The sequence below is a fragment of the Parambassis ranga genome, chromosome 3 (genome assembly GCF_900634625.1).
Source record: "Parambassis ranga chromosome 3, fParRan2.1, whole genome shotgun sequence".
Classification (NCBI taxonomy): Eukaryota; Metazoa; Chordata; class Actinopteri; family Ambassidae; genus Parambassis; species Parambassis ranga.
In genome coordinates, this window is record NC_041024.1 from 155190 (window position 1) to 181556 (window position 26367).

General features: G+C 45.9%; 2 protein-coding genes across 4 annotated transcripts; one reads left to right on the top strand and one right to left on the bottom strand.

Annotated features, from left to right (window-relative positions):
- Positions 1 to 276: 276 nt before the first annotated feature.
- On the top strand, positions 277 to 5751 carry galr1b (galanin receptor 1b). The gene is made up of 3 exons (XM_028402185.1): positions 277 to 1090; positions 1648 to 1713; positions 5042 to 5751. The coding sequence occupies exons 1-3, from the start codon at positions 377 to 379 to the stop codon at positions 5357 to 5359; spliced, it is 1098 nt and encodes a 365-aa protein (XP_028257986.1). The 5' UTR covers positions 277 to 376; the 3' UTR covers positions 5360 to 5751.
- A 2633-nt stretch (positions 5752 to 8384) lies between these two features.
- LOC114433057 (transient receptor potential cation channel subfamily M member 1-like) lies at positions 8385 to 25597 on the bottom strand. 3 transcript variants are annotated; one of them, XM_028401333.1, is made up of 28 exons: positions 25514 to 25597; positions 22341 to 22417; positions 21648 to 21840; positions 21359 to 21572; positions 21156 to 21280; positions 20797 to 20968; positions 19670 to 19844; positions 19354 to 19477; positions 17478 to 17550; positions 16784 to 16884; positions 16498 to 16668; positions 16243 to 16377; positions 15305 to 15355; positions 13686 to 13826; positions 13556 to 13585; positions 13178 to 13470; positions 12648 to 12876; positions 12423 to 12551; positions 12200 to 12340; positions 11965 to 12093; positions 11174 to 11425; positions 10860 to 11052; positions 10451 to 10471; positions 10226 to 10370; positions 9947 to 10146; positions 9721 to 9853; positions 9226 to 9574; positions 8385 to 9118 (listed from the first exon to the last, which is right to left on the bottom strand). In XM_028401333.1, the coding sequence occupies exons 1-28, from the start codon at positions 25595 to 25597 to the stop codon at positions 8474 to 8476; spliced, it is 4725 nt and encodes a 1574-aa protein (XP_028257134.1). In that variant the 3' UTR covers positions 8385 to 8473. The 3 variants fall into 3 exon arrangements, with proteins under 3 accessions (XP_028257134.1, XP_028257133.1, XP_028257135.1); XM_028401332.1 differs by having other exon boundaries at positions 9211 to 9574; XM_028401334.1 differs by lacking the exons at positions 22341 to 22417; positions 25514 to 25597 and having other exon boundaries at positions 10878 to 11052; positions 21648 to 21794.
- Between the last annotated feature and the right edge of the window lie 770 nt (positions 25598 to 26367).

Genomic DNA, 26367 nt, shown 5'->3' on the forward strand with positions numbered 1-26367 from the left:
CTCAGAAACGTCTGTGCTGATGTGAAACAGGAAGTGACATCATCGTGAATCCTCTCATTGTGTCTCTGATTTATATCATTTATAACACTGTTGTGTTTGTCTGGACTCTTAATAAGCTTCCTTATAAATAATTATAAAACTATCAACATAACAAACTAAGAAATCAACTTCTGCCTGTCTGGATGTTTTCTTTCATTGACCGTGGTTTTACTTTGAAAGTCCCTGAAAGGAAGCAGTCAGTGGGGCTTTGCGCGAACCTGCCATGTTTCCAGCAGTTTGCTGCTGGACGTGTCTGATCCGGATCATGGATTTGGTCTTTCGCTCAGTCTGCCAACGACTTCATCTCTAACCCTCCGGGCTGCCGGGAGCTTCCAGCATGCTACTGGCGGCAAACGACTCCTCCGGCTGGGCTGACCTCCCGGTGTCAAACCGGTCAGCGGCGCCGGCCGGCGGCACAGCGGTGGCAGGCGGCGGACCCGGGCCGGAGGCGGTGATCGTGCCGGTGGTCTTCGGGCTGATCTTCGTGGTGGGGATGGTGGGCAACTCTCTGGTGATGGTGGTGATCGGGAAGGTGCGGTTCAGCAGCGGAGGAAGCGGTAGGGGAGGAATGGGGAGGCGCGCCCTCAGTCCGACCAACATCTTCATCCTGAATCTGAGCGTCGCGGACCTCAGTTTCCTCCTCTTCTGCGTCCCCATCCACGCAACCATCTACTCTCTGCCCGAGTGGGTATTCGGGGCCTTCCTCTGCAAGTTCGGACACTACTTCTCTACCGTCAGCATGCTGGTCAGTATCTTCACACTCGTGGCCATGTCCGTGGACCGCTACATAGCCGTGGTGCGCTCCAAGAACTCCCCATGCGTAAGGAGCCGCAAGAACGTCCTGTTCGGGCTGTGCGTCATCTGGACGCTTTCCTTAGTATGCTCGGTTCCGGTGGCCCAGCATCAGGTCGTCACCAACCACCCTACGGCCCCAAACAGCACATTCTGCTGGGAGAACTGGACCGGGATGTCCAAGCGCGCCTACAAGGTGACGATCCTGCTGCTGGGATACCTGCTGCCGCTGCTGCTCATCAGCTGCTGCTACGCCAAGGTTAGTGAAAAAGGCAAAATGTAAGGGCGCCATTTCTTCCTGCAGTAAAAGAAGCATTAATAACAGAGCAAAGGGCGCGCACAAAGTCCTGCTGATCGTAAAACCTGTGCGTAAAATCCTGCGGCGGTGCGCGCTCAGGCGTTTCAAAATAAAGCCCAGTGAAGCGGGTCACTGCAGAGTTGTGTTGTACATTCATATAATCTGAAGTGAATGAGGTGTTTCAGAGGGTTTATACACAAGACAACTGCTCAGTTCATTCCGTTTATAATGTCTCTACCTACACGTGTTTTCTATCTGAACAAATGATTCATTCATATTCTCCTTCAGTTCCGTGTCCATGGCAACAGTATACATCAGGATCAAAACAAAAAGATGTGTTACCTGATTAGCACCTGTTAGCTGATGAATAACCAATAGTGTTGAAATAATAGTATCAGGGGTGTATGTATAAAATCAGGAGTGTATTTAAAGACCTTTGTCTGCAGATCAGATTCTGATCACTGAAATGATTGATTACATTTTTAAAAATTAATCAGATCTCTTGTTTTTCCTTTCAGGTTTTATTTCATCTTCATAAGAAAATGAAGAACATGTCAAAGAAGTCGGAGCGCTCCAAAAGAAAGGTGGCCTTCCTCCTCCTCCTTCTCCTCCTGTGTGTTCACTGTCACAGCGTTTATCTGTCAGACGCTGTCTGTTCATGATTCTTCTGCTCTGCCTCTGTTTCCGTGGAAGCACTTAAACGTTAAATCGTCACTATAAACTTTAGTCGTTTCCTGTCAGAAACAGCTGCTACAGGGTGTGTTTCCAGTTGGAGCTGTGGGTGGTGATGGTGATGATGATGATGGATGCAGTGTGACACTGTCAGGATTATGGAGCTGCTCTGGCTGGGTTTAAAATATTTGAATCTGCTTTGATAACGGCGTGTTTTTCACATTTATATATGTATGTCTATGTTATAGAGCTGAACATTGAACAGCTCAGCATCAGCCTGCAGAGTTCTGGAGGGGTTTGGACCGGCGGGTCAGAAGCAGTTTTGTTCACATGATTACACCATATTTAGGATTTACTCTGAGCAGACTGTGCTGGCAGCAGTTCTCTGGTGTGTCCCAAGGGTCCAGAGTGTGACGTCACAATCAGATGACATGTGACATCACAGGTGTGTGGATTAGCAGGTGACGTGACATCACAGCCATGAACGACCAGGCAAAGACATCAGAGGCAAGAAGTGTTTCCTCTTCCTGTTGGCAGGCGACAGTGTGCAGGCGTGCTGCAGCGCGGCAGAAATCTGTCGCCTCGGACAGTCTGCAGCAGCAGATCTGTGGCTGCTCAGGTCAGCGGAGCGGGAACAAAGGCAGCTGGTAAATATTTAGACAGCAGGCCAAGAATAGAGGAGATTCCCTCTGAAGAGAAACTTTATTCACAGCAGGGGGGCATTAATAACACTCATGTTTGTCCTCATTCATCAGGCGTGTCGTCTCTCTATCAACACAATGAGGAAATGTTGACACGGCCCTTCATTAGTTTTCCTGCAGCGATATCTAACATTAAATCAAACTAAAGGCTTTTATGGTGCCGAGACCGATAAACCTTAATAAAGTGTTACAGCCAGCAGTCAACAACACACAAGGAAGAACGTCGGTAACAGAGGAATCCGAACTGTCCCCGGTTCATTTCAATCAGAAGAGACTAGATGTTTAGATGAGAAAGTATTTATTGAAGTACAATGAATGAATGAATTGTGCTTTGGCGTTCTAGACCCCGATGCGATGACCGACATCCGAAGGGGGAAAGGACAGGAGATGAGGCCGCTTAGACAGGAATCCCCCCGGGTCTAGACCTGGTGGTGGTGAAGGAGCAGAAGAGCAGGAGATAAGAGGCCTTGTCCTGATGAGGAACTGATGGTGCTTGGGGTGGAGGAGGGTTGCCAAAATCGATCTGAAAGACAGCTGGAGAGGAGACGGAGAAATTTTAAATGATTTGCTGAGCAGTGATAGGGCAGGAGAGGGACGGCTCGGCCGCTGATTGGTGGGGGAGTTGCTCTATATTAACCAGCTGATTAAGTGGGAGGCAGAGAGAGAGAAAAGGGGCGAGGGAGAAGGAGAGATAAGTGCGAGGAGGATGATGAGGGAGAGGTGGTTGGAAGAAGTGATGAAAGAGTGAAGATAGTCTTCCTGATTGAACTTGCGCTAAGAGCTTCATTACACAGTAGAATACGTTGAGGACAAAATAACATAAATGATCAATGATCAATGTAAATCAAAGTTATTAACCCATGGAGGTTTGGATTTGGAACCATGCTCAAAATAAAAGTGGACAATCAGGCTGATCCAGCTTGAGTGGAAATTCTCAAGACAAGTCAGAATGAGCCCTCCAAAGAAATGCCGCCCCACACCATCACTGACCCACCACCAAACCAGTCATGATGGGGAGGAGGCTGCAGGCAGCAGAACGTTCTCCACGGCGTCTTCAGACTCTGTCACGTCTGTCACCCTGCACGGTGTTGGGCTGTAAGCACAAGCCCCACTTGTGGACATCGGGCCCTCATACCACCCTCATGGAGTCTGTTTCTGACAGTCTGAGCAGAAACATGCATGTCAGTGGCCTGCTGGAGGTCCTGTTGCAGGGCTCTGGCTCCTCCTGCTCCTCCTGTTCCTCTTTGCACAAAGGAGAAGGTAGCGGTCCTGCTGCTGGGTTGTTGCCCTCCTACGGCCCCTTCACGTCTCCTGGTGTACTGGCCTGTCTCCTCCATGCTCTCCATCTCCATCCTGGATGAGCTACACTACCTGAGCAGCTTCTGTGGTTGTAGACACCACCTCATGCTACCTCTAGGGCTGAGAGAACTGACAAAATGCAAAAGTGATCAAACATCAGGCAGAAAGGATGAGAGCAGAGAACTGGTCTGTGGTCAGCACCTGCAGAACCTCTCCTTTATAGGTCTGTCTGTCAACAGCAGCTGGAACTGATCCACAATCAGTGTTGATCCTAACTGGACGGGCTGGTTTCACAGAAGTGGGACTGACTTGCAGTCACAGTGTGTTCTTTAAGTGCTCAGTGTACATATTAGACACAACTTTACACACACAGAAACAGTGAATCACACAGATACACATATAGACACATTGACAGTGAGACATCAGAACAGAGACAGCACTGCCACCATCAGGTCAGCCTGGGAATCACCTGAACAAATCTTTGAACATGTTTCAGATGAAAACATGAGGAAAACGCTGCCTTTCAAATTAAGACATATCTGGTAAGGGGGGATTTAGAAGGCTCCATGTTTCGATGAACACAGGGAGGTTTAGCATGAAGCTCCAGCTGCTCGTGTGGGAGAAGAGTCTCTTTAAACTGGATTCAATTTAGACATGAACTCATCCTGTATAAACACATAAGGGCTGTGGGCGGCTCATGGGGCATGGGTGGAAATGTGATTGTGTAAAAGTTGAATGTTGTGAGTTTGGAGATGAGTTCTGATACTGATATAATGCTAAATATACTGCCATATAGAATTGAGAGTCTAAATGGAGACAGCTGGACTCAAGAATTGCATTTTGAAGATGTTTCGTCCCCCGAATGGCTTCTTCCTACATCTGGAACTCACATGACTGAGATCCCTGTTGTTAGTTAATGGTCAGTTAAGGACCAGAAACTGCACCCGGGCCCTGTGCAGGACTAGCTGATCCAGAAGGCAGCAGCTAGAGTTCTGACAGGAATCAGACAGATGGTTCATGTCTCTCCTGTTCTAGCTTGTCTTCACTGGCTCCCAGTAACATTTAGAATAGACTTTAAAGTTCTCCTTACATATAAAGCTCTGAATGTCCCAGCTCCATCATAGGAGAACACGATCTGTTTCTGTTTCATTGCAGCAGAACAGTCACCGTTAGCTGTAAGAGAACCAAAGGAGTCTGTTTGATGCTGTTTCTGACTTAACTAATGTGTGTAACCCTACAGACGGCTCAGACGGTCCTCCTGGTCGTTGCTGCCTTCACCATCTGCTGGATGCCCCACCACATCATTGTCATGTGGGTGGAGTTCGGCACTTTCCCCCTGAACGACGCCTCCTTTGCCTTCCGTATTGTGTCACACTGCCTGTCCTATGGAAACTCCTGTGTGAACCCAATCCTCTATGCTTTCCTCTCTGAGAACTTTCGCAAGGCCTGCCGCCAGGTCTTCAGCTGCCAGTTCCTGTACCCACCACCACCCAAAGGCGAGGGGGTTCGATTTCGCATGGATAACTTCTCCACCACGCACTCCACCACCAACATATGACAGGCCAGTGACAGTGGTCTGATAAAGGACCTCCAGTGATCAGGAGAGCTGGATCATATGACAGCAGGTGTTGTGATTGGCTGTTGTGGTCAGTCTGCACAGAGAAGGGAGGTTTATTACAGAGGTTGACAACCAACAGACTCAACCAAAAGCTACAGGAAACACAGACTGTCCCTTGAAAACCGTCCGGTCAACCCTGTCTACAGTTTGTGATTTTTCAGATCTTGCTAATATTAACATACAATCAGCAACAGTTTTATTATATTTCATAAGTTTTAAAATCAGGAGTATTTTTACAAATACTGACTAAAGTTAAAGGTCAGGTAGGAGGTTTCCTTCTGATGCTCTTTTTGTTAAATTAGTATAACTTCTCTTTACAGTCCAATAGCAACCGATTAGTTCGGCAGTTTCGCTTTAAAACGTTTAAAACCTTTAAAACATCAGCCAATCCTCCAGGTGGACCCTGCTCGGAGTATTGGCTGGTTGTCACTCTCTTCCTGCTCTGAGCACCAGAGAGGTACGTGCATGATGGCCGACACAGACTGGTTGGGAGGCGTGGCTTCGGGGTGAGCTCCGAGAGAAAGGGGCGTGTGTTTACTTTCAAAATCTGGCTGACTCTCGCTGAGCTTTCAAAACCTCCTACCCTACCTTGAAGTAGCTCACACTACAGGACATTCAACTGCAGTCTTTGTTTGGATCATTAAAGAGATACCTTTATTTAAATGCAGGCAATAACAGAAACATATAACACACCAAATATCTAAAATACATTATTACTGTGTACAGTGTATGGTCCATTTTAAATGTAATTTTAACCAATGCATGCTGACTGTTGAAACAGTAACAGGTATGATATGCTTATGGCTAAGGCACTGAGAGACCGAAAGAGACAGAAAAGAGACTGTACACAAAGTCATCATGGAAAAGAACAGAAGGACTTCTGTTGCAGTTGTGAACGGCACAGAGTCTAAAACAGAAATAACTGCCAGCAGGTTAACATGGGAAGAAGCGAGGAGCGATCTGAGCATGCAGTCGTTCCCCTTTCTGGTTCTGGTTCTGGTTCCCCTTGAAGTCGCTGTAAACAGAACCCAACAGACTGGGTCTGTCTGCTTGCTCGGGGGTCAGGCTCTGTAAAGCACCACCTGTAAAAGGTGCTGTATAAATACAACTGAACATTGAATTGATTTCTACACACACTGGACCTTTCTCTTCCATCAGCACGTAGCAGCTCTCAGAGAGAAACCCGGCACAGCCACCGCAAGAGAAGAGTGAGAGGAGCACACAGGTGACCCACATATCCTGGCTTCGATTAGCGGGAGGAGCCGGCTTCAGGGCTGCACCCAAGATAACCTCATTAGGAAGTGATCAGTTTCCAGTTCTGTGACCTTGTTTGGCAGTTGATTGAGAGAATGGTAAGCGTACTTTGTGGGAGTAATTCTAATTTATTTAGATGAAACGTGCATAGCTCAGGCCAGTGTGGTTTCTGATATTGATCTTTATTTGCAGGCGATGGGGCCTTGATGAAAGGGGAAAAGAATAACAGTTGTTAAGCAAACAGGTGATGAAAAGTGGTCTCATTCATGGGATTTGGTTTGTAACTGTGTATATGACAATAAACTTCTTTAAACAGTGTGTTCAATTCAGAAAGCAGTAGCACCATAAGACCAGCAGAAAGCAGCACAAGAAAAGGACCTGGGGACCTGTCCAAGGTGTACCCCGCCTCCTGCTGTTAATTGCTGGGACAGCTTCCCTGTTATGTCCCAGAGGGGACATGCCACATGACAGTCAGAGCCAGCAGGTCAAGGTCTCCCCTCCACAACACAACACTGTTAGGCAGCACGGCGCAGAGGCTATGAAACAGACCAAGTGACAAAAGACAGGCAGTGGGCGAGAGCCACCGAAGGTGATTGGCCTGATGCCTCCACAGCAGAGCAGCCACTCCTCTACATAGCTGGACCCAATCTGTTGATTGCTACCTGCAACTTAGAAGAAAGGGGGAGGGAAGGAGGAGAGAGAAAATACAAAACATGCAGGCCAAGGCCGGCACGTCACACCCGAGTTCAGGACATGGACGGATGGATGGCAAACATCCATCTCGTGTGTGTGAGACTTGTCATCTAATGGAGTCTGTTCATCACATCTCATATCAGTGTCCAATGCATGTCCAATCCATTTCAGGAGGAACTGTAGCCACAGAGTTCACTCCTCCCTCCACACAAAAAGAAAACCTTGGAAAGGAAAATACATACACATGACAGTTCACGTCACTGCTTGAAAGCTTTCTGTTCTCCGTCACATATACCACCCCTCACAGGTTGTTCTTCTTGTTTTGCTACGTTTGGGGACCAGCTGAGGTAAATCCAGACCTCGCAGACATCACAGATATGGAGACAACACAGAACTGAACAATGACAGATCTTTAATTTTCAGCAGCTGTCACAGAGGTAGAGTTCATTCCCTTTAATCCATGTTAGTGTTCAGTTTGAATCTGGGGTTAAACCTTAGATCAGAGTCAGAGGGAAGAAATGGCATTTAGGCTGAATGTTACAGTCAAGAACAGCGAGTTAAAACAAAAAAACACTGAACAGAAAACATAGACTATATTCTAAATAATGCTACATTAGACATATGGTGATGTCTCAAACATCCAGAAAGCACTGAGCTCATCTGTAACAGCACGCCCCTGTCCAGGTTCGGCCTGAAGCACTCCTGTAAAACGTCTGTCATCCAAAAGAAACCGGACGCTGCAGAGAGAGGCTCCTCCTCCTCCCACTGATGTCTGACTCCTCTGACTTGTCTGCTGCTCATGTAACGGGCCTGAGAGTCAAACAAATGAGGAAGTAGTGTTTGTATTTTGAGCTCTGGAGTCCAGACCAGGTGTTTTATTGCCCTTATAATAAAAGTTTGCTGTGGTGAAGTATTAACAGTCGCATGGTTTAATGTGTTTAATACATTTAAGTACATTTAAAACAAACACTTGAATAAATGCATTCTTAACATGTAACTTAAAGAATAAAAAGTCTCTGTTTTCTGACTGTTTAGGGTCAATAAAGATGTGAACCATTATTGGTAAAGGGGTATGGAGCATTGCAGTTGCTTCAGTGATCCCTCAGCTCAGAGCTCGCCTCTGTCAGACTCTCTGGACTTTGGGCTGGCAGTCTCCCGGCTGAATGCTGACACCAAGTCTTTGACGCTGCCGGCCAAGCGTAGCGTTTCCTCCTCTTTCTTCTTCATCCTTGTCTTCCTCGGATTGGTGTTGAGACTCTTCGAGCGCAGTGTTGGATACAACCTGTCCTCTCCCACAAGTAGCTCTTCCGCCTCACTGTTGCCATGGTTACCATCCACAGTCTCAGCCTCATGTTCCTCAGCAGTCAACATGGACTTATCTACTTCTTTCTGTTTAGACTCCTCAACTCCACCTGTCTCCACCGTCACAATGGGTGCAGTGCTGAATGACAAAGTGGTGGCCCCTTGTTGGTGCTGTTGGGTGGGGCTGTAGAGGACTCTGCTGATTGACTTCGTCTTGGTGGAGTGAGAGCTGCTGAGGTTTGAAGAGGATAAATATTGTGTGACCTTCGACCTCTCCAGGGGAAAGGATGCTGTCGACTTCAGTCGGCTTTTCTCTAATGTGTCTGTGTCTAGTGGGTCAGCCTCAAATGGACCGACATGGGTGGAGTCACAGGGAGAGATCAGGATGTCAACATTGGACAGAGACTGGGTCCTGTCCTTCAGTCCTTGAACCTCCAGAGTTGATCCAAACTCCTTCACATCATCTGAAAACACACATTTTAATTCTGTATGAATATATACTGATACACACACCACAGCACAGTAGCTGTTGTACCTGCTGCGTTTTCTCCCTCGACATTCCCACCATGTTTCTCTGGACTCAGCTGGACTTTCTTGTCAGTTCCCTCAGTGTCTCCGATAGACATTCTGTCATCGTGGTCCAGCTGGTACCGGTACAGGCTGTACCCATCAGTACTGTTGATGCTGCCGTGCCGCAGCAGAGTAGACTCGCACACCGACGACCCTCTGGAGCGTGTGCGGACAAGCTCGGCCCGGTCAATGCCCGCCAGCTTCTCCAGAGCATTCATCATCCGGCCTGAGAACTCCTCCAGCTGAGCCAGGCGAAGGTCCACTGTCTGCAGGGACGCCTTCATCGAGTGCTCCCTCTCATTCACCTCCTCGAGACGCATGAACATGTTTTCCACCCTGAAACACGTGGCAGAGTCTTAACATCAGGATTCTACACCCACTTTTGTTGTCCTACTCTTGCACCAGTAAAAGAACCCAGCATTTAGTGTTTTTATTACACCGTTTTGTCTGAGTGTTAGCTTGATGAACATGTGTGTCCTGACCTCTCGGATGTGACTTTTATTCGTTCGTTGTTGGACGACTGCTTCTCGTCCTCTTTCTCTCTAAAGTATTCCTCCACACACTGTGCCTCAAACTCATGCAGAGTTTTCAGCTCCTCTGTGTTAAGGACCAGTTCTGATGAAACACAAAGATTACACTCAGCACACACACATATGGCTGTTCTCTGGCTAAAAGACTGAACTGGATGCTACACTTTGGTGAACTTACGAAGGCCTCTCTCCTCGTCACGTTCTCCCTCTGGCCTTCGTCTGCAGCGGCAGCACAGCCTCTTCAGGATGATGTAGACATGAGGGAAGATGATGAGCGGAGGGGGCAGGATGGGGCGGTCATGGAAGGTCATGATCAGCTGGTATCGTTGGAACTTCCACACTTGGTTAGAGATGGACTTCACCTCGAAGAAGGTGTTGCTGTGAAGGAAGAGGAGGGAGCTTTCATTGGGGCAACTCAGCGCTGGAAAGGATCTGTGGATTCTATGACTGTACTGACTTGAAGACAGCAATGAGCAGGTTGACCAGCAGGATGTTCGCCACCAGCAGGTAACAGGCCATGATGGCAGGGGTGAGCCAGGCTCCAGGGATACAGGGAGGGAGCTTCTTCCCATCCTCATCATACAAATTGTCTCCACATGGAGCTGATAAACAAACATGTTCAGTAAAGCATCTGTGCTTCTGTTGGACCAGTACAATGACATCACTGTGTCGGGATACTCACGGTTGATCTCCATTGCATAAACTGTCCATTAGCAGAGGACAATAAAGAGGGACAGAAAACAATCGAGCAATCATCATCAAGAGTGATGAACACTGAAGAAAATCATGTTTAACAAAAGTCTTGACTAACAACATAAAATAAAAGAATATTTAGTTTTTGTGTGTATAATTCTAGGTGAAGAAATTCTGGATGCACATGAATACAAATAAAATAAGAACATCTACTGAGTGTCTGAAAGGTCAGCTGGTCTGTGGAGGGTGAGGACAGGATGAGGGACAGCATGTCTCACAGCATGGATGGTGAGGATTACCAGGTGGAAGTTGAGGACAGGGTGAGAACAGGATGAGGGCCTGCAGGTGTCACACAGTGTAGATGGTGAGGGCAGGGTAAGGACCAACAGGTGTCTTACTATGGACTCTAGTCTTACGGTCTATGGAGTCTGCAAACACCTCTCCGTAGATCATCCAGTACGGCATATAGAAGATGTTCCGGGCCAGACGCCATGTGGGCTCTTCGTCCGGGTGGAGGATGGCCTGTCGAGCTACACCAAAACTCATCAACACCACCAGCATGATGACCACGAAGTACAACATGTCAATCATCTGGAGACACATGTAATGAATAATTTAAACATAAACAGTAATTAACACATGCACCTCTGATAGCATGAAGCTGAATGCAGTGATGTAGCATTGCAAACTGAGTGACTGCATGTTTTCCTACCATCTTTCCAATCATCATGACGTAGGGGCCCAGGTACTTGTTGACTCCAAAGATGTCGAGGACTCGAATGTACCAGAAGATGATGTCGACACAGTAAATGACGCGTCCATAGCCCATGTATGGCTCATTCTGCAGCCGCAGCAGGAGGCCCAGCAGGAAGACTGAGATGGCCACCAGGTCTGTGATATTCCAGTAGTCCTCCAACCAGACGTTGATCTTCTGCTTCAGCTTCCCTGGCTCGGACATCAGGATCTATCAAAGTGCATACACACTGGCCTTTACATTTATTCTTTATACCACTGGGAACCTGGTCTCAGTGCTGAGGTCAATCCATGTTTTCTGCCATTTTTAAAGGGTCAGTAGCTAAAAATCTAAATCAGTTCAGGGCCTGCAACCTTTGAGCAATGGGACAAGGCAGTCCCATTTCAAATGTTACTTCAAATGCCAAGGATGCATCAGGCAGAGTCTTCATGGTCTGTGCCAGGATTCATGGCACACATGGAATTCTTCTTATTATAAAAATAATGATGTTTAGAATACAGCAGTCAAAATCATGTCTAATGGTTAAAGAGTGAACTTAAGTGTTACTATCATCTGCAGGTTGCTGGACAATAAAAGCAGCATTATGATGAACAACAAGTTTTCCAGGACTTCTCATTTGACAACCAGGGGATGGATGAAGCGAATATCGGAGTTTTAAATATGCCTGTAATATCAATTCAGTCCAGGAAGGTGAGCAGGTTCATCTGTGACTATAGAATTTTATTTTGAAAGTCTGCCATTCTATATACCTGTCTGACTTTCTCCAGTCCCAGAGTGATGATGTAGGAGATGACAATCCACTCCTGCAGAGATGGCCACCGCTCCATCTTCACCAGGATGATGTAGTTATATAACATCAGGTACACCAGGTACGAGATCTGACACAAACCACAGTCCATGTTCTGATCAGGACTCAGAATACAAACACCCTTTGTTAACTTTAAAACAGTTTTAAGATATTAATGTATTGCTCTCTTGACTTACTGTGTTGAACCAGAACTTGGTGAAGGGTGCATTGTAGAACTCGTAGATCTTCCTCCCGATGGGAATCCTGGTGTGGTGGTTCTTCTGGTTTTCTTCTTCATCACCTTTCTTTGAAGTAGTCTCGATGTTAGAAGCACCATCCTGGAACAAATTGACAATTTGAAACTTGAAACTGATACCTGATACCAAAACAGTGCTTATGCTGCTCAGATTGTTGTCATACTTTGTTTGATTTGTCATCGTCTTTAGTTTTTCCAGTGTTGCTCTCTTTGGACGAATGAAGTGAAGCTTCATCTCCAAGCCGAAAGTCCAGCAACAGAATGGCAGGTGGAAAAATGATGCCTAAAATCACCTGGAGACAGGCACAGCAGGACACGAGAAGGGTTTAATAAGCAATCAGCATGTCCATATGTGACCTGTTGGGTCAGAGGCTCAGGGCTGTTGATACCTTCAGACTGTTGCTTTTGGCCATCCTCAGACAGCCCATCCACATGTCGGTCAGCAGCATCTGGCTGCAGGTGTGGGCAATGAAGTCTCTGTGTTTGGCAGCAACAGCCAGCTTTAGACAGGTGGAGTTGCTCCAGTTCTTCAATTCATATGTCAGCAGCTTCATAGCCACCTGCTCATCATGTTTGTATGATTGATCCAACAGCTCATAGGCCAGCTGACCAAACTCCCTGCATACAGACACAAGACCACCCCATCAGGCCACCATGTTCAAGCTAGAAAACCTCACAATCCTTACAGTGTGCTCAAAATTGACACTTTAATGTGACAGCATCAAAAACTAATAAACACATTTTAACAGAGCGTGAGGCAGAACTGAATGAACAAAGCCTAATCTTCACAAGAGAAGCCAAAGAGAAGAGCCAGACAGAACACAAAGACAACCTCAACAGAGCCCACTGCCCATCAGGAACCTGAAGAGAACCTCAGGTCCAGGTGTCCTGGACAGGTCCTTTTTTGTGTTGGACTCACTTGGAGTTATTCTCCAGATCCTGGTAGATGTCATCCACCAGCTCACTCTGGGATGATTCGTGGGCCATGGCCTTGTACAGTTTACAGGCCACAAGAGCCTTGGCCATGGCTTCCTCCCCACGCTGCCACAGGAACAGTGCCATTTTCTGGCGCTTCATTAGCACTGCCCACACCATCAGCTCATGGAAGGGGTACTGGAACCTGCTGACTTCTGGATCGTCCACGTCGATGTCCACCTCTTCTTCCTTCTTCTTGTTCTTCTTTCCCTTCCCTTTTGGGCGAGGCTCATCGTCCTGCAGAAACCACACCAGAACACGTTGGCAAGTCTTCCTCTAAGAACACATCGCCTGCACTTTCAAAACAGTAATCCATACCTACCTCCATGCCAAGAAGCTTCAGAGCTTTGGGCTGTGAGACACAGGACCACAAGACCAGTTAGTGCATCACAAACTTCCAGATTGTATTTTCTATTAAACCACAGTGCATTTACTTCTCACTCTTTACTCACTCTCTTGAGGCCATACAGGTTGTTGTACAGTGTCCTGAAGCTCTTCCTGGTGTAGTTGCAGCGGTACGCTCCACCCATCAGGAACTCCAGCACCAAACCAATATCAATCAGAGTGATCTGGTAATCTGGAGGAAGATTCCCCTGAAACACACATCAGTTTATTTTCTTGGAGCTGCTGGATTTTCCTGCTGTAAGGCTGAAATGTTTGGTCCTGTCTGACAGACTGTACAAAGCTCCAATCACCATCCAAAGGATGCTATTCCTCTGATCGGAGACTCTATATTAGGACAGATCAACCTGTCTCTGGAAACAGGATATGTACCTCAGGCTTTTAAAACTGCTGTGATCATTCCGATACTTAAAAAACCTTCACTGGACCCAGACGTCTCTGTCCTGTCTCCCTCTTCTTCTCCTCTCTCTCCTTCATCCTCTCTGTCCTGTCTCCCTCTTCTTCTCCTCTCTCTCTCCTTCATCCTCTCTGTCCTGTCTCCCTCTTCTTCTCCTCTCTCTCTCCTTCATCCTCTCTGTCCTGTCTCCCTCTTCTCCTCTCTCTCTCCTTCATCCTCTCTGTCCTGTCTCCCTCTTCTTCTCCTCTCTCTCCTTCATCCTCTCTGTCCTGTCTCCTTCTTCTTCTCCTCTCTCTCTCCTTCATCCTCTCTGTCCTGTCTCCCTATTCTTCTCCTCTCTCTCTCTCCTTCATCCTCTCTGTCCTGTCTCCCTCTTCTTCTCCTCTCTCTCCTTCATCCTCTCTGTCCTGTCTCCTTCTTCTTCTCCTCTCTCTCTCCTTCATCCTCTCTGTCCTGTCTCCTTCTTCTTCTCCTCTCTCTCTCCTTCATCCTCTCTGTCCTGTCTCCCTCTTCTTCTCCTCTCTCTCCCCTTCATCCTCTCTGTCCTGTCTCCCTCTTCTTCTCCTCTCTCTCTCCTTCATCCTCTCTGTCCTGTCTCCCTCTTCTTCTCCTCTCTCTCTCCTTCATCCTCTCTGTCCTGTCTTCCTCTTCTCCTCTCTCTCTCCTTCATCCTCTCTGTCCTGTCTCCCTATTCTTCTCCTCTCTCTCCTTCATCCTCTCTGTCCTGTCTCCCTCTTCTCCTCCTCTACCCGGCCGACTGGCAGCAGGACTGGTTCTCCCTTAAGTTGAGGTCCTGCTCAAGGTTTCTTCCTCTTAAAGGGAGTGTTTCCTTGCCACAGTGCTCTTAGGGGGGTTTTGTTGATGAAGATTCTCAGTCATCCAGGTCATCATACGTAGAGAAGATTGAAGCAAGGCGTGACTTGTAGAGTTTTCTAGAAGACGTTTTCGCTGCTCATCCAAGCAGCTTCATCAGTTCTAACTGTTTGGTGGGGAAACATGGTTTATACAGTTAGAACTGATGAAGCTGCTTGGATGAGCAGCGAAACGTCTTCTAGAAAACTCTACAAGTCCAGACGCCTTGCTTCAATCTTCTCTACGTCTTAGGGGGGTTCGGGTTCTGGGTCTCACACTCTGAGATTCTGTGAAGCGCTTTGAGACAATTTCTGATTGTAAAATGCTCTATATAAATAAAACTGAATAGAATAGAATAGAATAGAATAACATGACACAGTGTGAGGGTAGATGTTTGCTACCTGCAAACCCAGCACTCACCTTTTTGACATCTCGGACCACAAAGTGCAGCGTGTTGGCTGGTCCCAACTTCTGCAGAAACAAACCACAAAGACAAAGTGAGGAAGACTGAAAGAGCTTCCAAGTCTGGTTAACAGGGTTTTACTGACCAAGGGACAGATTGATTGTGTGACCAGTGGTCGTGATGAGGCAGCAGAGAGCTGCTCAGTAATCTGACAATAATGTTGTTTTAAGAGCTTTTTATGTCATTGAATCAGATTAAGATTAAAGACAAGAGCAGTGATATAACATTAGATGGAGTGCTGATGGATGATAAGCCACAGATGTCAGTGAGAATATAGATTTTAAAGCACAGAGCTTTTGTTTCATAACCTGCACAACAGACTTGTATCAAATCAAATGCAATGTATGCTGCTGCACAAGGCCATGAGTTCAGAACACACAAAACTGAGCAGCACCACCAGAGGTGGAGCTGCCAAAGACAGTGTCCTCCTGTTTCCTCATCCACAGCAATAAAAATGGGAAAAGCTCTGTGTTATCATTGATGGCAGGTCAGGCTGATTCTGGACATGGCTTCAGAAATAATTAGTCAAAATGACTGCAGCTGTGAGAATCAATCAGAATAACAGAAAACTGACAAAGTGAAATGTTTGTTAGTTTGATTGGGTTTTCTTTTTCTTTCAGAATTTAGTGTAAGAATTAGCTGATTTTTTGGGTCATATTTATGAAATATAGAAAATTCTACAGGGTTCACAAAGTGTCCAGCAGCACTATATTTGGATCCTGGATGACTTTTCTTGTTCACTGTTCCCTGATAACTGGAGATTCAGTCCATAGAAATCATCCAGACAAATGATATATGAAGCAGATAATTTGGATTTTATCTATCAGACACTGGGATGGAGGCAGGACCTGTAACTTAACGTAGCACCAAAATGGTAAATGGTTCTAGGCCTCACCGTGTTGTAGAGCTCTTCCAGACGGGGGATTGTGAGGAAGTGATGGATGTTGACACCATTCTCAAGCAGCAGCTTGACAAAGTCCACCCTGTCCAACACCAGAGCGTCCATCATGGCCTGTTCCAGAGAGTTCACCTGTCCAACACCAAGATCTGTGTCATCATCATCACTATTATCATCATCATTATCAGCGGTTCTTGTAGTGGTGGTCAAAAATCATACTACATGTCATGGTCTGGTCCCAGGGGTTCTTACCCAGATCAGCAGCTCCAGTTTGCGGGGATCTGTCTCTTCAGGTGGCTCTGGTTTGTTTTTTCCCCCTTTCCCCTTCTTCCCCCGGGCTTTACCTTTAGCTCCACCTCCTGACCCTGCTGGTCGCTGAGCTGTTGGACTTTTAGGACGATCACTGGGTGAGGAGCTCACCGGCTGAACAGAGAGACACCAACAAAAGCTGTGATGTGCATATCAGAGTGATGCAACCACCTAGTCCAGGATCACTGACTAACAGATTATTAAATTGATTGATGGATTCTAAACTCACAGGCCAGTGGTGTCCGTAGACAAAGATCTGACTTCGAGCAATGTCCACTCTGTTCCAGGCCAGAGCCAAACTCAGCTGATCAGACGCCGACGCATTTGTGCCTAAATCATAAACAACAATAGAAACCAATCAATAACGGTGATGGCGTCTGTTCCAGGAATACAGGACACACCTGTGACTGTATTCTACTCAATGACGCCACCACCACAAATAAGTTTGGGGACGACACAACAGTAGTGAAGCTGATCACCAACAGGGAGGATGTACAGAGGCTGTCCAACCAAAAATCACCAGAAGAAGTCACCACTGATAATTTAGGAAGACACAAGATGTCCATTCACTACTACACATCAACAAATGAAATACAATTATATCAAAAACAATCAGACACACCGAGAATTTAACAGAAAACAGATCATAGGATCACAGAACTATAACCGACAAAAGGCGCCAAGGGGCTCAACTGGGGGGGGCGGAACCAATGACCCTCCAGAGTCCACACTGGAAACCACCCAGGGCCGAGGCAAAGGTCAGGGCAGAAAGACGCCACTTTCACAATAAAACAGGAAACACAGGACACCACTACGCATATACAGATCTACCGATTTATTAACTGCCCACATTAGTAATAAGTGTATGAGTGTACACTTTCATTGTATGCTTGTATAATAAGAATAAAGAATTTTAATTTTACCTTTTAGGAGAGCTGTGAGGATGGACATCTCAATGTCCTGCTGCCCCTCTGAGCCCATCCGGAACACTGTGATCTACAAACAAGCCAACAAACAATACAGCAATCTACAAAAAACAACCACTCTGACCTACACATGTGTTCGAGTGTATAAACAGTGTGACAGTGCTTAAATTCTGATTCATTGGTTCAGACATCTTTCAGATGGTTTGGTTGGTTCTGGTTCTTGGCCTCAGATCTTTAGAATATGAGTGCACTTATCCAACTTATGCTGCTACTACGTACTAAAAGTTATAATTAGTTAATACAACACTTTTTCAGGTTGCCACAGCATTACTGTGTGACATGGTTTGTTTCTGTCCATGTATGATGTTTGCTGCTGTTCTGTTTTTTCTGTTTCTAGCTTCCTGTTAAAGGGGAGTTTTCCTGACACTGCTTGCTCAGTGACAGGCTCTGGGTTTATTGTAAAAGACACATTACTAATTGCAATTGATTTTCTTTATGAACAAAGAGACAGTGTCTGTTCTCTCATTCAGAGGAACAGCAGACGTACTACACAGGTCGTGATTTTTTGTGGAAACATTTTTTCCACAAAGTTAAATGTGTTTAAATAAACCTTTGACCATCCATGTTATACCGTGTTTATAACTGGCAGTGGCATGTTCACCCTACTCACTGCACCTTGCACACGTTTAAAATAAAGACATAAACATCTGAACCTGTGTTGTTATTTGATTGATAAGTGTAAGGCACAATAACCATATATGTTTATGGCAGTTGGCCCAGTTTAATACAAAACCCAATTATATACAGGGGGTCCATCTCCATCCATCCTGCTCCATCTCTCTGTCAGTTCCTCTGCTCTAACTTATGGAGTTAATTCCCTCTGAAACGGAACTCACCTTTTTCCTGCCCGTGAAGTCAGAACTGAGCTCTGACAGTTCATTTGTTTCAGTTTAGTGCAGAAACACTTGAACCCGTTTCAATCCAATGATAGATTGGTTTAAGTGAATTGATGTTCACATTTTTTATTTAAATTTATAGGCAGTCTGCTGCCACAGCTGTTCTCTGGAAGAACCGAGGATTGTAGGATTAAATAAACGGTGGATGGTCAGAGAACAATCTCCATTAAGTGCTGCGGTTTTGGGTCAAAGGTCAAACCTTCATCATTATGTTAATGTCACAGTGAGCAGGTTCCTTTCTGTGTGCTCAACCCAAGCCTGATATGACAGATAATCTGCAGTGATACGGAGACATATGGAAGGATGTCCTCCCCCATGTCCAACCCATACAACAGGTGGTACCGTACCATTTCATTTACACAAGCTGAATACAGCTGACTAGTCTACAGAGGAAATCATTCAAAAGAAACTGTGATCTAATGTACATGATAAAATTAAGAAAAATAATAATAGTGGCTCACGAGGTTCCCAGTGCACACATCAAATATGACATCATTACATCACATGATGACGTACAGTATGCTTGCAGTGTGATAATGACTCTACAGGAAAGGCTGCGTGTTCATTCAGGGAAACAATTTTTAGTCAGAAAGAGCTGAGCAGTATCAGTATATCAAAACAGCATAAATTCAATATTGTGCCTCACCAACAATAAAAAGACAAACATCAGAGAACCAGACAAAAGCCACAATAAATACTAATAATATACAAAATAAACTATATATAATATATATATAATAACAAACTAGATCATGAGATGAAAACAATGAGAATGAAACATCTTCCTTCTGACTCAGCAAACATTGTAAGGATGAACGTAAAATGATGAGGCAAAGCTGAGCACACAGGTGACAGGGCCACTTATCAATGAACATGTTTATTGACGTGAAAACGGGATCACTTCCTGTCAGGCCTACCAGAGTTTTCTTCTTCATGCACTCCATCACCATAAGAAAGATCTGCAGCGCCTGGCTGCGGCTATAGTTGAAGGTCTTCTGGATGGTAACAAGCAGCTGGTCTTTGACGCTGTCACTCACCAGTCTGTGGAAGACAAACTGGATGCTGACCAAAGTCATAGAGACAGTCAGAGGCACAGTGACACATTTACAGAGAACAGGCCAGTTATATCTATAGAAATACAGACCATTTATCATTTCAGTCTGCTCAAAGACTGGAGCTGACACCACAAACACTGACAGCATCAAAAACATGTCTAACTGAGACGTGTCTCACCCGTCCTCCTCGCAGTATCTGTGAGCAAATGAGATGATGTCAGAGGCTCGACCGCTGCCATCGCAGACCACAACTGGGACAGGGGGATCCTCCTTCAGACTTTCCAGGACAATAGAGATGATGTTAGGACCACCCTCCAGGATCAGACACACCACTGGGACTCCCTGACCCAGACCTGGCAACCATGCAGATACAGGACCTGTTAGGCTGAGAACTTGACCCCTGATCCCAGACGGTTACAAAAATAATACTAATCATCAACACGACCGCCTTGGTGCATAAGGACGCTTGCTCAGCTTCCTTTGGATGGTAGCTGTGATTTCAGAGAGCCAGGTAGTACACCTCCTGACATGCAGAGGTCAGCCCAACGCCACCATAACGTCCTGGCTAGAGGAAGGAAGACATTTTGGACTTTCATCCAGGAGACCTGAGATTCTTATGAAGAGCTGTGTGGTTTTAACACACAAGTTCAGTTTTTAGCCACTGCTTGTGGTAACTGTGTTTCAGGGTTATGCACAAAAATGACTTGACCCCATGACTGACTACACAATGCTTTCTTCAGCCTCATAAGGTGGCGCTGTAAGGTTAGGGTGAGGTGTTCTGGGTGAGGATTCATGCCTGATTTCATCTGGGATATATTTTGATTGTTCCAGGGTTGCTAAGCTGAAAATCTTCTTGTTTCCCCTTGTTGAGGATATATTTTTTTAGATACTTTAGTAATCCCAGAGGGAAATTGTTTAAGGCTCCTGCTAAGCAGTGTCATACAATGACAAGCAAGGTGCGCCACAGGCACAGGTGAAGTGACTTAGGGAGGAGTTGGGATTGAACCACCAACCTTCCAGTTATAGGACAACCCTGCTATCTTTTTTGCTGTTTTTTATTGGTTCTTTTGGTCCTGTTGCTTAATTTTTTATGGTTGGGTCACACTGCGACTTAGCTGGCTCCTCTGGTGTTGAAGTCAGAGGTGACGGCTGAGCCTCCCTTTGCTGTCCCTGCCTTACAGACAGGTCCAGGCATAGGATGACAAAGGGAAACCCACAGGTCACATGATTGGTCACATGGACTGCTGCTCCTTGAATGGTCTGAATACTGACAGTGATTGGCTAGTTTTTGGATCGGTCACTCACGTGTGTTGATCTTCTGCAGAGCGATGTGCTTCTCTAGCTGCCGACGGAGGCGGACTTCAGCGCCATACTTTCCGGTGGTCCCATTATCAGCCAGAATGAAGTGGGAATGGCTGCTGTTCAGGACCGAGAGTTTGCTAAGTGGGTTGGACATGGTTTGATATGGCCGGGTCACCTGAAACACAGCATTTTGATTGGTCCAGTCAGAGGTAGGAGGAGAAAGTCCGTGCTCAAAGTCACAGGTGAGTTTGATTTTGGGAAAGTTTCTCTCTAAAGAGTTCTGCATGTCGAGCAGGCTGACTGGTTTATCTTTTTTTAGAAGGACAAATGTTATGTGATCCCTTTAATCTGGTTAGTCTTACATCTTTCCCAATCAGATCTTCTTTGTTCTCAACGATCCCCCAAGGTGCGATGCCAATTGCACAGACTTTCCCTCTGGACTTTGATGAATGGTCTTTGAGTGCATCTCCAACATGGCGGATCACTCCTGAAACAGCAGAGACGAGGTAAGGACCATAGCACACCCTACAAATTTGTGATGAAGGAGGAGGAAAGAGTGCACTACCTGTACTGACTCCTCCTGTGAAGATCCAAGCCCCAGTGGTGACGGCAGCTTTGATCAGTCCTTTCCCAAAGACCTGCTTCAGTTTGGGAGGTAGGTCAAAATTCTGGAGGCCTCCATGGACAGAGATGAGCAGTGTGGGAAGCTCCAACTGCCAGTCCTTCACCATCAGGTGAAGCAGGGAATCTGGTTTGGAGTCGTAGGAGACCCTGATGTACTACAGGAAAAGAAGGAAGAATTAGTGCTGAAGACCTCTTTTATGAACCTCTAAAAGCAGCTGTTTCCTCTGTACCATGGCCTTATTGACATGTCCTCCTCCCTGGAACTCCAAGACCCCATAGGCGTCAGTGGGGGACATCTGGGTGTGTTTGAGGGGATTCCATCTCTCTGCAGGTTGGACCTCCAGTTGAACCAGTGGGGCTCCTTCTTCTTTGGCCCCCGGAGGAATGGTGGTGTGCTGCGTCACCAGCTGTCCACAGCTGCACCTAAAAACAATCAGAAGCAGGGCAGAGCTGCTGAATTAATTCCTGAACAAGTGAAAGAAAACAAATCTGTTTCCATGGCAACAGCACTCCCCGTGTGATAGACTGTCAGCAGACATAGAAGAAAACCTTTGGCCCTCTAAACATGAAGTGCCTTCTTTAAGTAAAGTATGACATGCATAGGGTAGTCCAATAACTGGAAGGTTGGTGGTTCGATCCCAACTCCTCCCTAGTCTTACTGTACTTACTGGTGTGGCGCTCCTTGCTGGTCATTGTATGACACTGCTTGGCAGCAGCCTTAAGCAATTTCCCACTGGGATTATTAAAGTATTTAATAAAAAACAAAAAAAACATTACATTACTTCATTACATGAAGACAATTAGCTCTGATCAGGTCACATGATCTGAAGAAGACGGGGAGCTAATGTCTTTTAATTTAGCAAAAAACAACTACTGCTCTTTAAGGTTAACCACAGACTGAACAGGTAACGCTGTGTCTGTACCTGGTGGCGTCTTTCCCAGGAATAATCTGGATACACTCTCTCCTCTGGAAGGTTCTCTCGACCCATGCTCTGTGGACCTGAAATACACAAGAACACACTTCACATGCTGCTGGTCGTTTTTATCAGCAGAATACCAAAGATGTTCCTATTTCCTTTGAGGTTTAATATTCATCTGACACATTTAACTAAAACATGTCTTCATCCTTTAGAGGGAAGTTACAGAGCAGCAGGAAGTGAAACAACAGGAATTCAGTAGAAAGAAAAAGTGAAAAAGCTACTGAGGGGTGGACAAACAGAAACAGGTGGTGCAGAAAGAAAAGCAGTAAAATAAAAAGTGACACTCCACAGTAAAGAATGAATCATATGTTCCAATGTTTTGTTGTTCACATTTAGCTGCAGCTCAGCGTGGAACAGCTGGAAGCCTCAAACTTCTCATGCCTGAATGGGCCTGGCTAATTACTGGGACAGCGGAGCTTTCCATTTCTTTATGCACCAAATCCTCTTATCCTCCACCCTAATCCTACTGCAGCACATAAAAACACACAGAACTGCCCTTTAAATCTCCGTTTCCTGTGTGTGTTCAAATCCATGCTGCACTAATGACTGTGTGTTATTGTGTGTTATTGTGCGTCTGCACTTTGTGAAATTCCTGCACTCTGGATGATGGAGGATTAACGTCTGAACGGCACGAGCCTCAGTGTTATTGTCTTTTTTACATGAATGGTGAGGCTCCTTCATCATCATCATCATCATCCTCCTGTCAGCTCTTGAAAAGGTTGAATCATGGAAAACCTGATCAGGCTGCTGAGAAAAAACAAAGATGCACCGACAGCACCGCAACCTTACAAATGTGTATCCTGAGCAGAGAGCATGAAATAAAGCCATGACCTTCCTGTCAGACTGAGCTCAGCCCCCTAACAAAGAAGGAAAAGCCTTTTTAAAATAAATAAACAAGTCATCATTTCTGCAGTTTAGTCCTCGTCACAGTTTTCACATTCTGGATGTCCAATAGAGAAGCTCTCAGCCAAACCTCCACGATGCATCAGCTCAGATGAAGAAGGATCAGAAAGCCGCTGCAGCGCCATCAGCACTTCTCGTGTCTACCTGAAGGTCCAAAGATCCCGCCCTAGACTGAAGCTGATCTGATGATCCAGCAGCTCCGAGGGAACAGCTCCAACCCAGCAGATCAGATTCTGGGGCGTCTTTCAGACCGGAGCGGCTCTATGAGGACCAGGTGTCTGAGGCTGCGGTGGGTTTGCAGCTCAGCAGATAAGAAAAGAGTTGATTTTATGCAGCTTAGTGGGTTCATGTGACAAGCATGTGAGGCAGCAGGCCTCTTTGTTGGAGCCAGTCTCATGACTCCTGTCTGAGGTAATCCTTCTGGGAGTCTCATGACCCATCTGGCTGCAACACAAGAGCATTTTCATCCATCGCTTAAGAAATCTGCAAAACTCAGCCAAAAACTGCCGAACCACAATCAGTCCTCCCTCCACCCATCTGTAGCAGCCACGGGGTCCCTCTGGACCCAGAAGCCTTCACTGCAGACCAACAGCCCGGGCCCAGCAGTTTGCATTGAGTTTACCAAAGTTAACTTCAGTTGAAAGTGGAGATGAATCCTGTTCAACACCAGTTCAAAAACTGAACCGGGATTCAGTCGACCACATCTGGATTTACACGTTATACTAAGTCACTACACACAGAGGACACATTTAACCTGTGTCCAACACACAGAGGACACATTTAACCTGTGTTCAACACACAGAGGACACATTTAACCTGTGTTCAACACACAGAGGACACATTTAACCTGTGTCCAACACACAGAGGACACATTTAACCTGTGTCCAACACACAGAGGACACATTTAACCTGTGTCCAACACACATTTAACCTGTGTCTAACACACAGAGGACACATTTAACCTGTGTCCAACACACATTTAACCTGTGTCTAACACACAGAGGACACATTTAACCTGTGTCCAACACACATTTAACCTGTGTCTAACACACAGAGGACACATTTAACCTGTGTCCAACACACAGAGGACATATTTAACCTGTGTCCAACACACAGAGGACCTGTTTCCAACACACAGAGGACATATTTAAACTGTGTCCAACACACAGAGGACACATTTAACCTGTTTCCAACACACAGAGGACACAATGATTAAAGGTAAAATCTCAGGTTTCCACCAATCTGAATGTCTCCTCACCACATCTGTTAATTTGACTGCTGACCACCGCTGCTCATATTGCTGCACTCTGACTGTACTTCAATTTACTTCAGCAACACTCGGGACTTTGTAAAGTTGGATGTTCGAGTTCTCAGTTCATAGTTCACACTATATCATGAATGTGTATCGTATTGTGTGTTGTGTAAATGAACCTTTGAATGAAAGTGAGACTGATTAAATAAAGAGCGGACTCAGCAGCAGCGAGCGCAGCGTGTGAGTGAGGGCAGCAGGATTTGGATTATCATGGTTTAAATGAGATTAATGCTGTTCAGAGGAACCACTTGTTTGCATAATGAGCTGTTTTCTTTTGTACAGACACAAGCAGTGCAGCTTTGGACCAGCGGGTCAAGGTTTGAGAAATCAAACTGTCACACATAGGAACGAGTTTTTACTACAAACTGTACTTGAGTGTGTTTTTGACTCCTGACCTGTACAGAACACTTTATTGACAGGTGTGCTGAGAAACTACATGAAGACAATTAGCCCTGATCAGTTCATATGATCTGAGGTAGACGGAGCTGATGTCTGAGCACCAATCAATCAATCAATCAATCAATCATGTTATCTGTTGCTGCCTTTCTGGACACTCAGGATCACCCTACATCATTGTTTAGTTCAGTATTCTCTGAATTGTTTCAAGGATTTCACAGAGACCCAGAGCCTGAACCCCCCTTTCACAGCAGGAAACCTTAGAGGACCCGGCTCATAAAGGGGGACCCTGCTGCTGAAGACCGGCCAGGTAGAAGAGAAGAGGAAGAGGTAGACAGGACAGAGAGACATCACACATTACAATAAAATAAATAAGATCACTTTAACTTTGCTCTGTCCTCTACATCTGTTTCACCACCTTCATCTGTCACATTAGGACGTACGGAGACACAGAGACAGACACAGGTCTTAGATGAAGCTGTGCCTTCTCAGGTCTCTGTCTTACCTTCTGTGATCCAGAGGACGCGCTGCGTTTGATGGACGAGCGTTTGAATGATCCGTCAGTCCCTCTCCTTCCTCTGCTGTCCATGATGACTCCGTTCAGCTGTCCTCCAATTGCATCGTCTTATCTCCTCTGTCTCTTCTGTCTCCAGTCTCCTTTTTGGCTTCTCAGTTTTTCTCTGTCTCTGGTCCCATATGTCTCTGTGTCTTCACTTTCCTCTGCCTTCTGCTTCTGGTCTCCTCTACCTGCTGTCTCCTGTCTCCTCAGTGTACTGTTGTTATCCAGGTGCTCAGTCTCTGCAGCGTTCAGGCATCTCTTGGTGGGATGTGTCAGACATAGACCCCGTCCTCTCCCCTTGTGTGTAATCAGGATTAGTGGACGCTACACAGGACGAAGGGCGGTGCTCTTTAATGGATGCAGATTTAACAAATGATGATTGAAGGTAAATCTACTATAAACACACAGAGGACACATTTAAACTGTGTCCATTACACAGAGGACACATTTAACCTGTGTCCAACACACAGAGGACACATTTAACCTGTGTCCAACACACAGAGGACACATTTAACCTGTGTCCAACACACAGAGGACACATTTAACCTGTGTCCAACACAGTCTTATGGATCGGCTCACTAAACAGAGCCGGTTCTTTTGGCTCCCACGTGGCTCCTCAGATGTTATTTATTTCACAAAGGGTTAAACTAATGTAAACTTATTAAGTAAATAACTAGTGTACAAAACATACATGATATCAACTGTATTATTTCTATGGCTTCATTTACTCAACAGAAGGCTTCAAAGATACATTTTAGAGCAGAACTTAATTTGACCGAAAGCTCCGACGTCTGACTGCA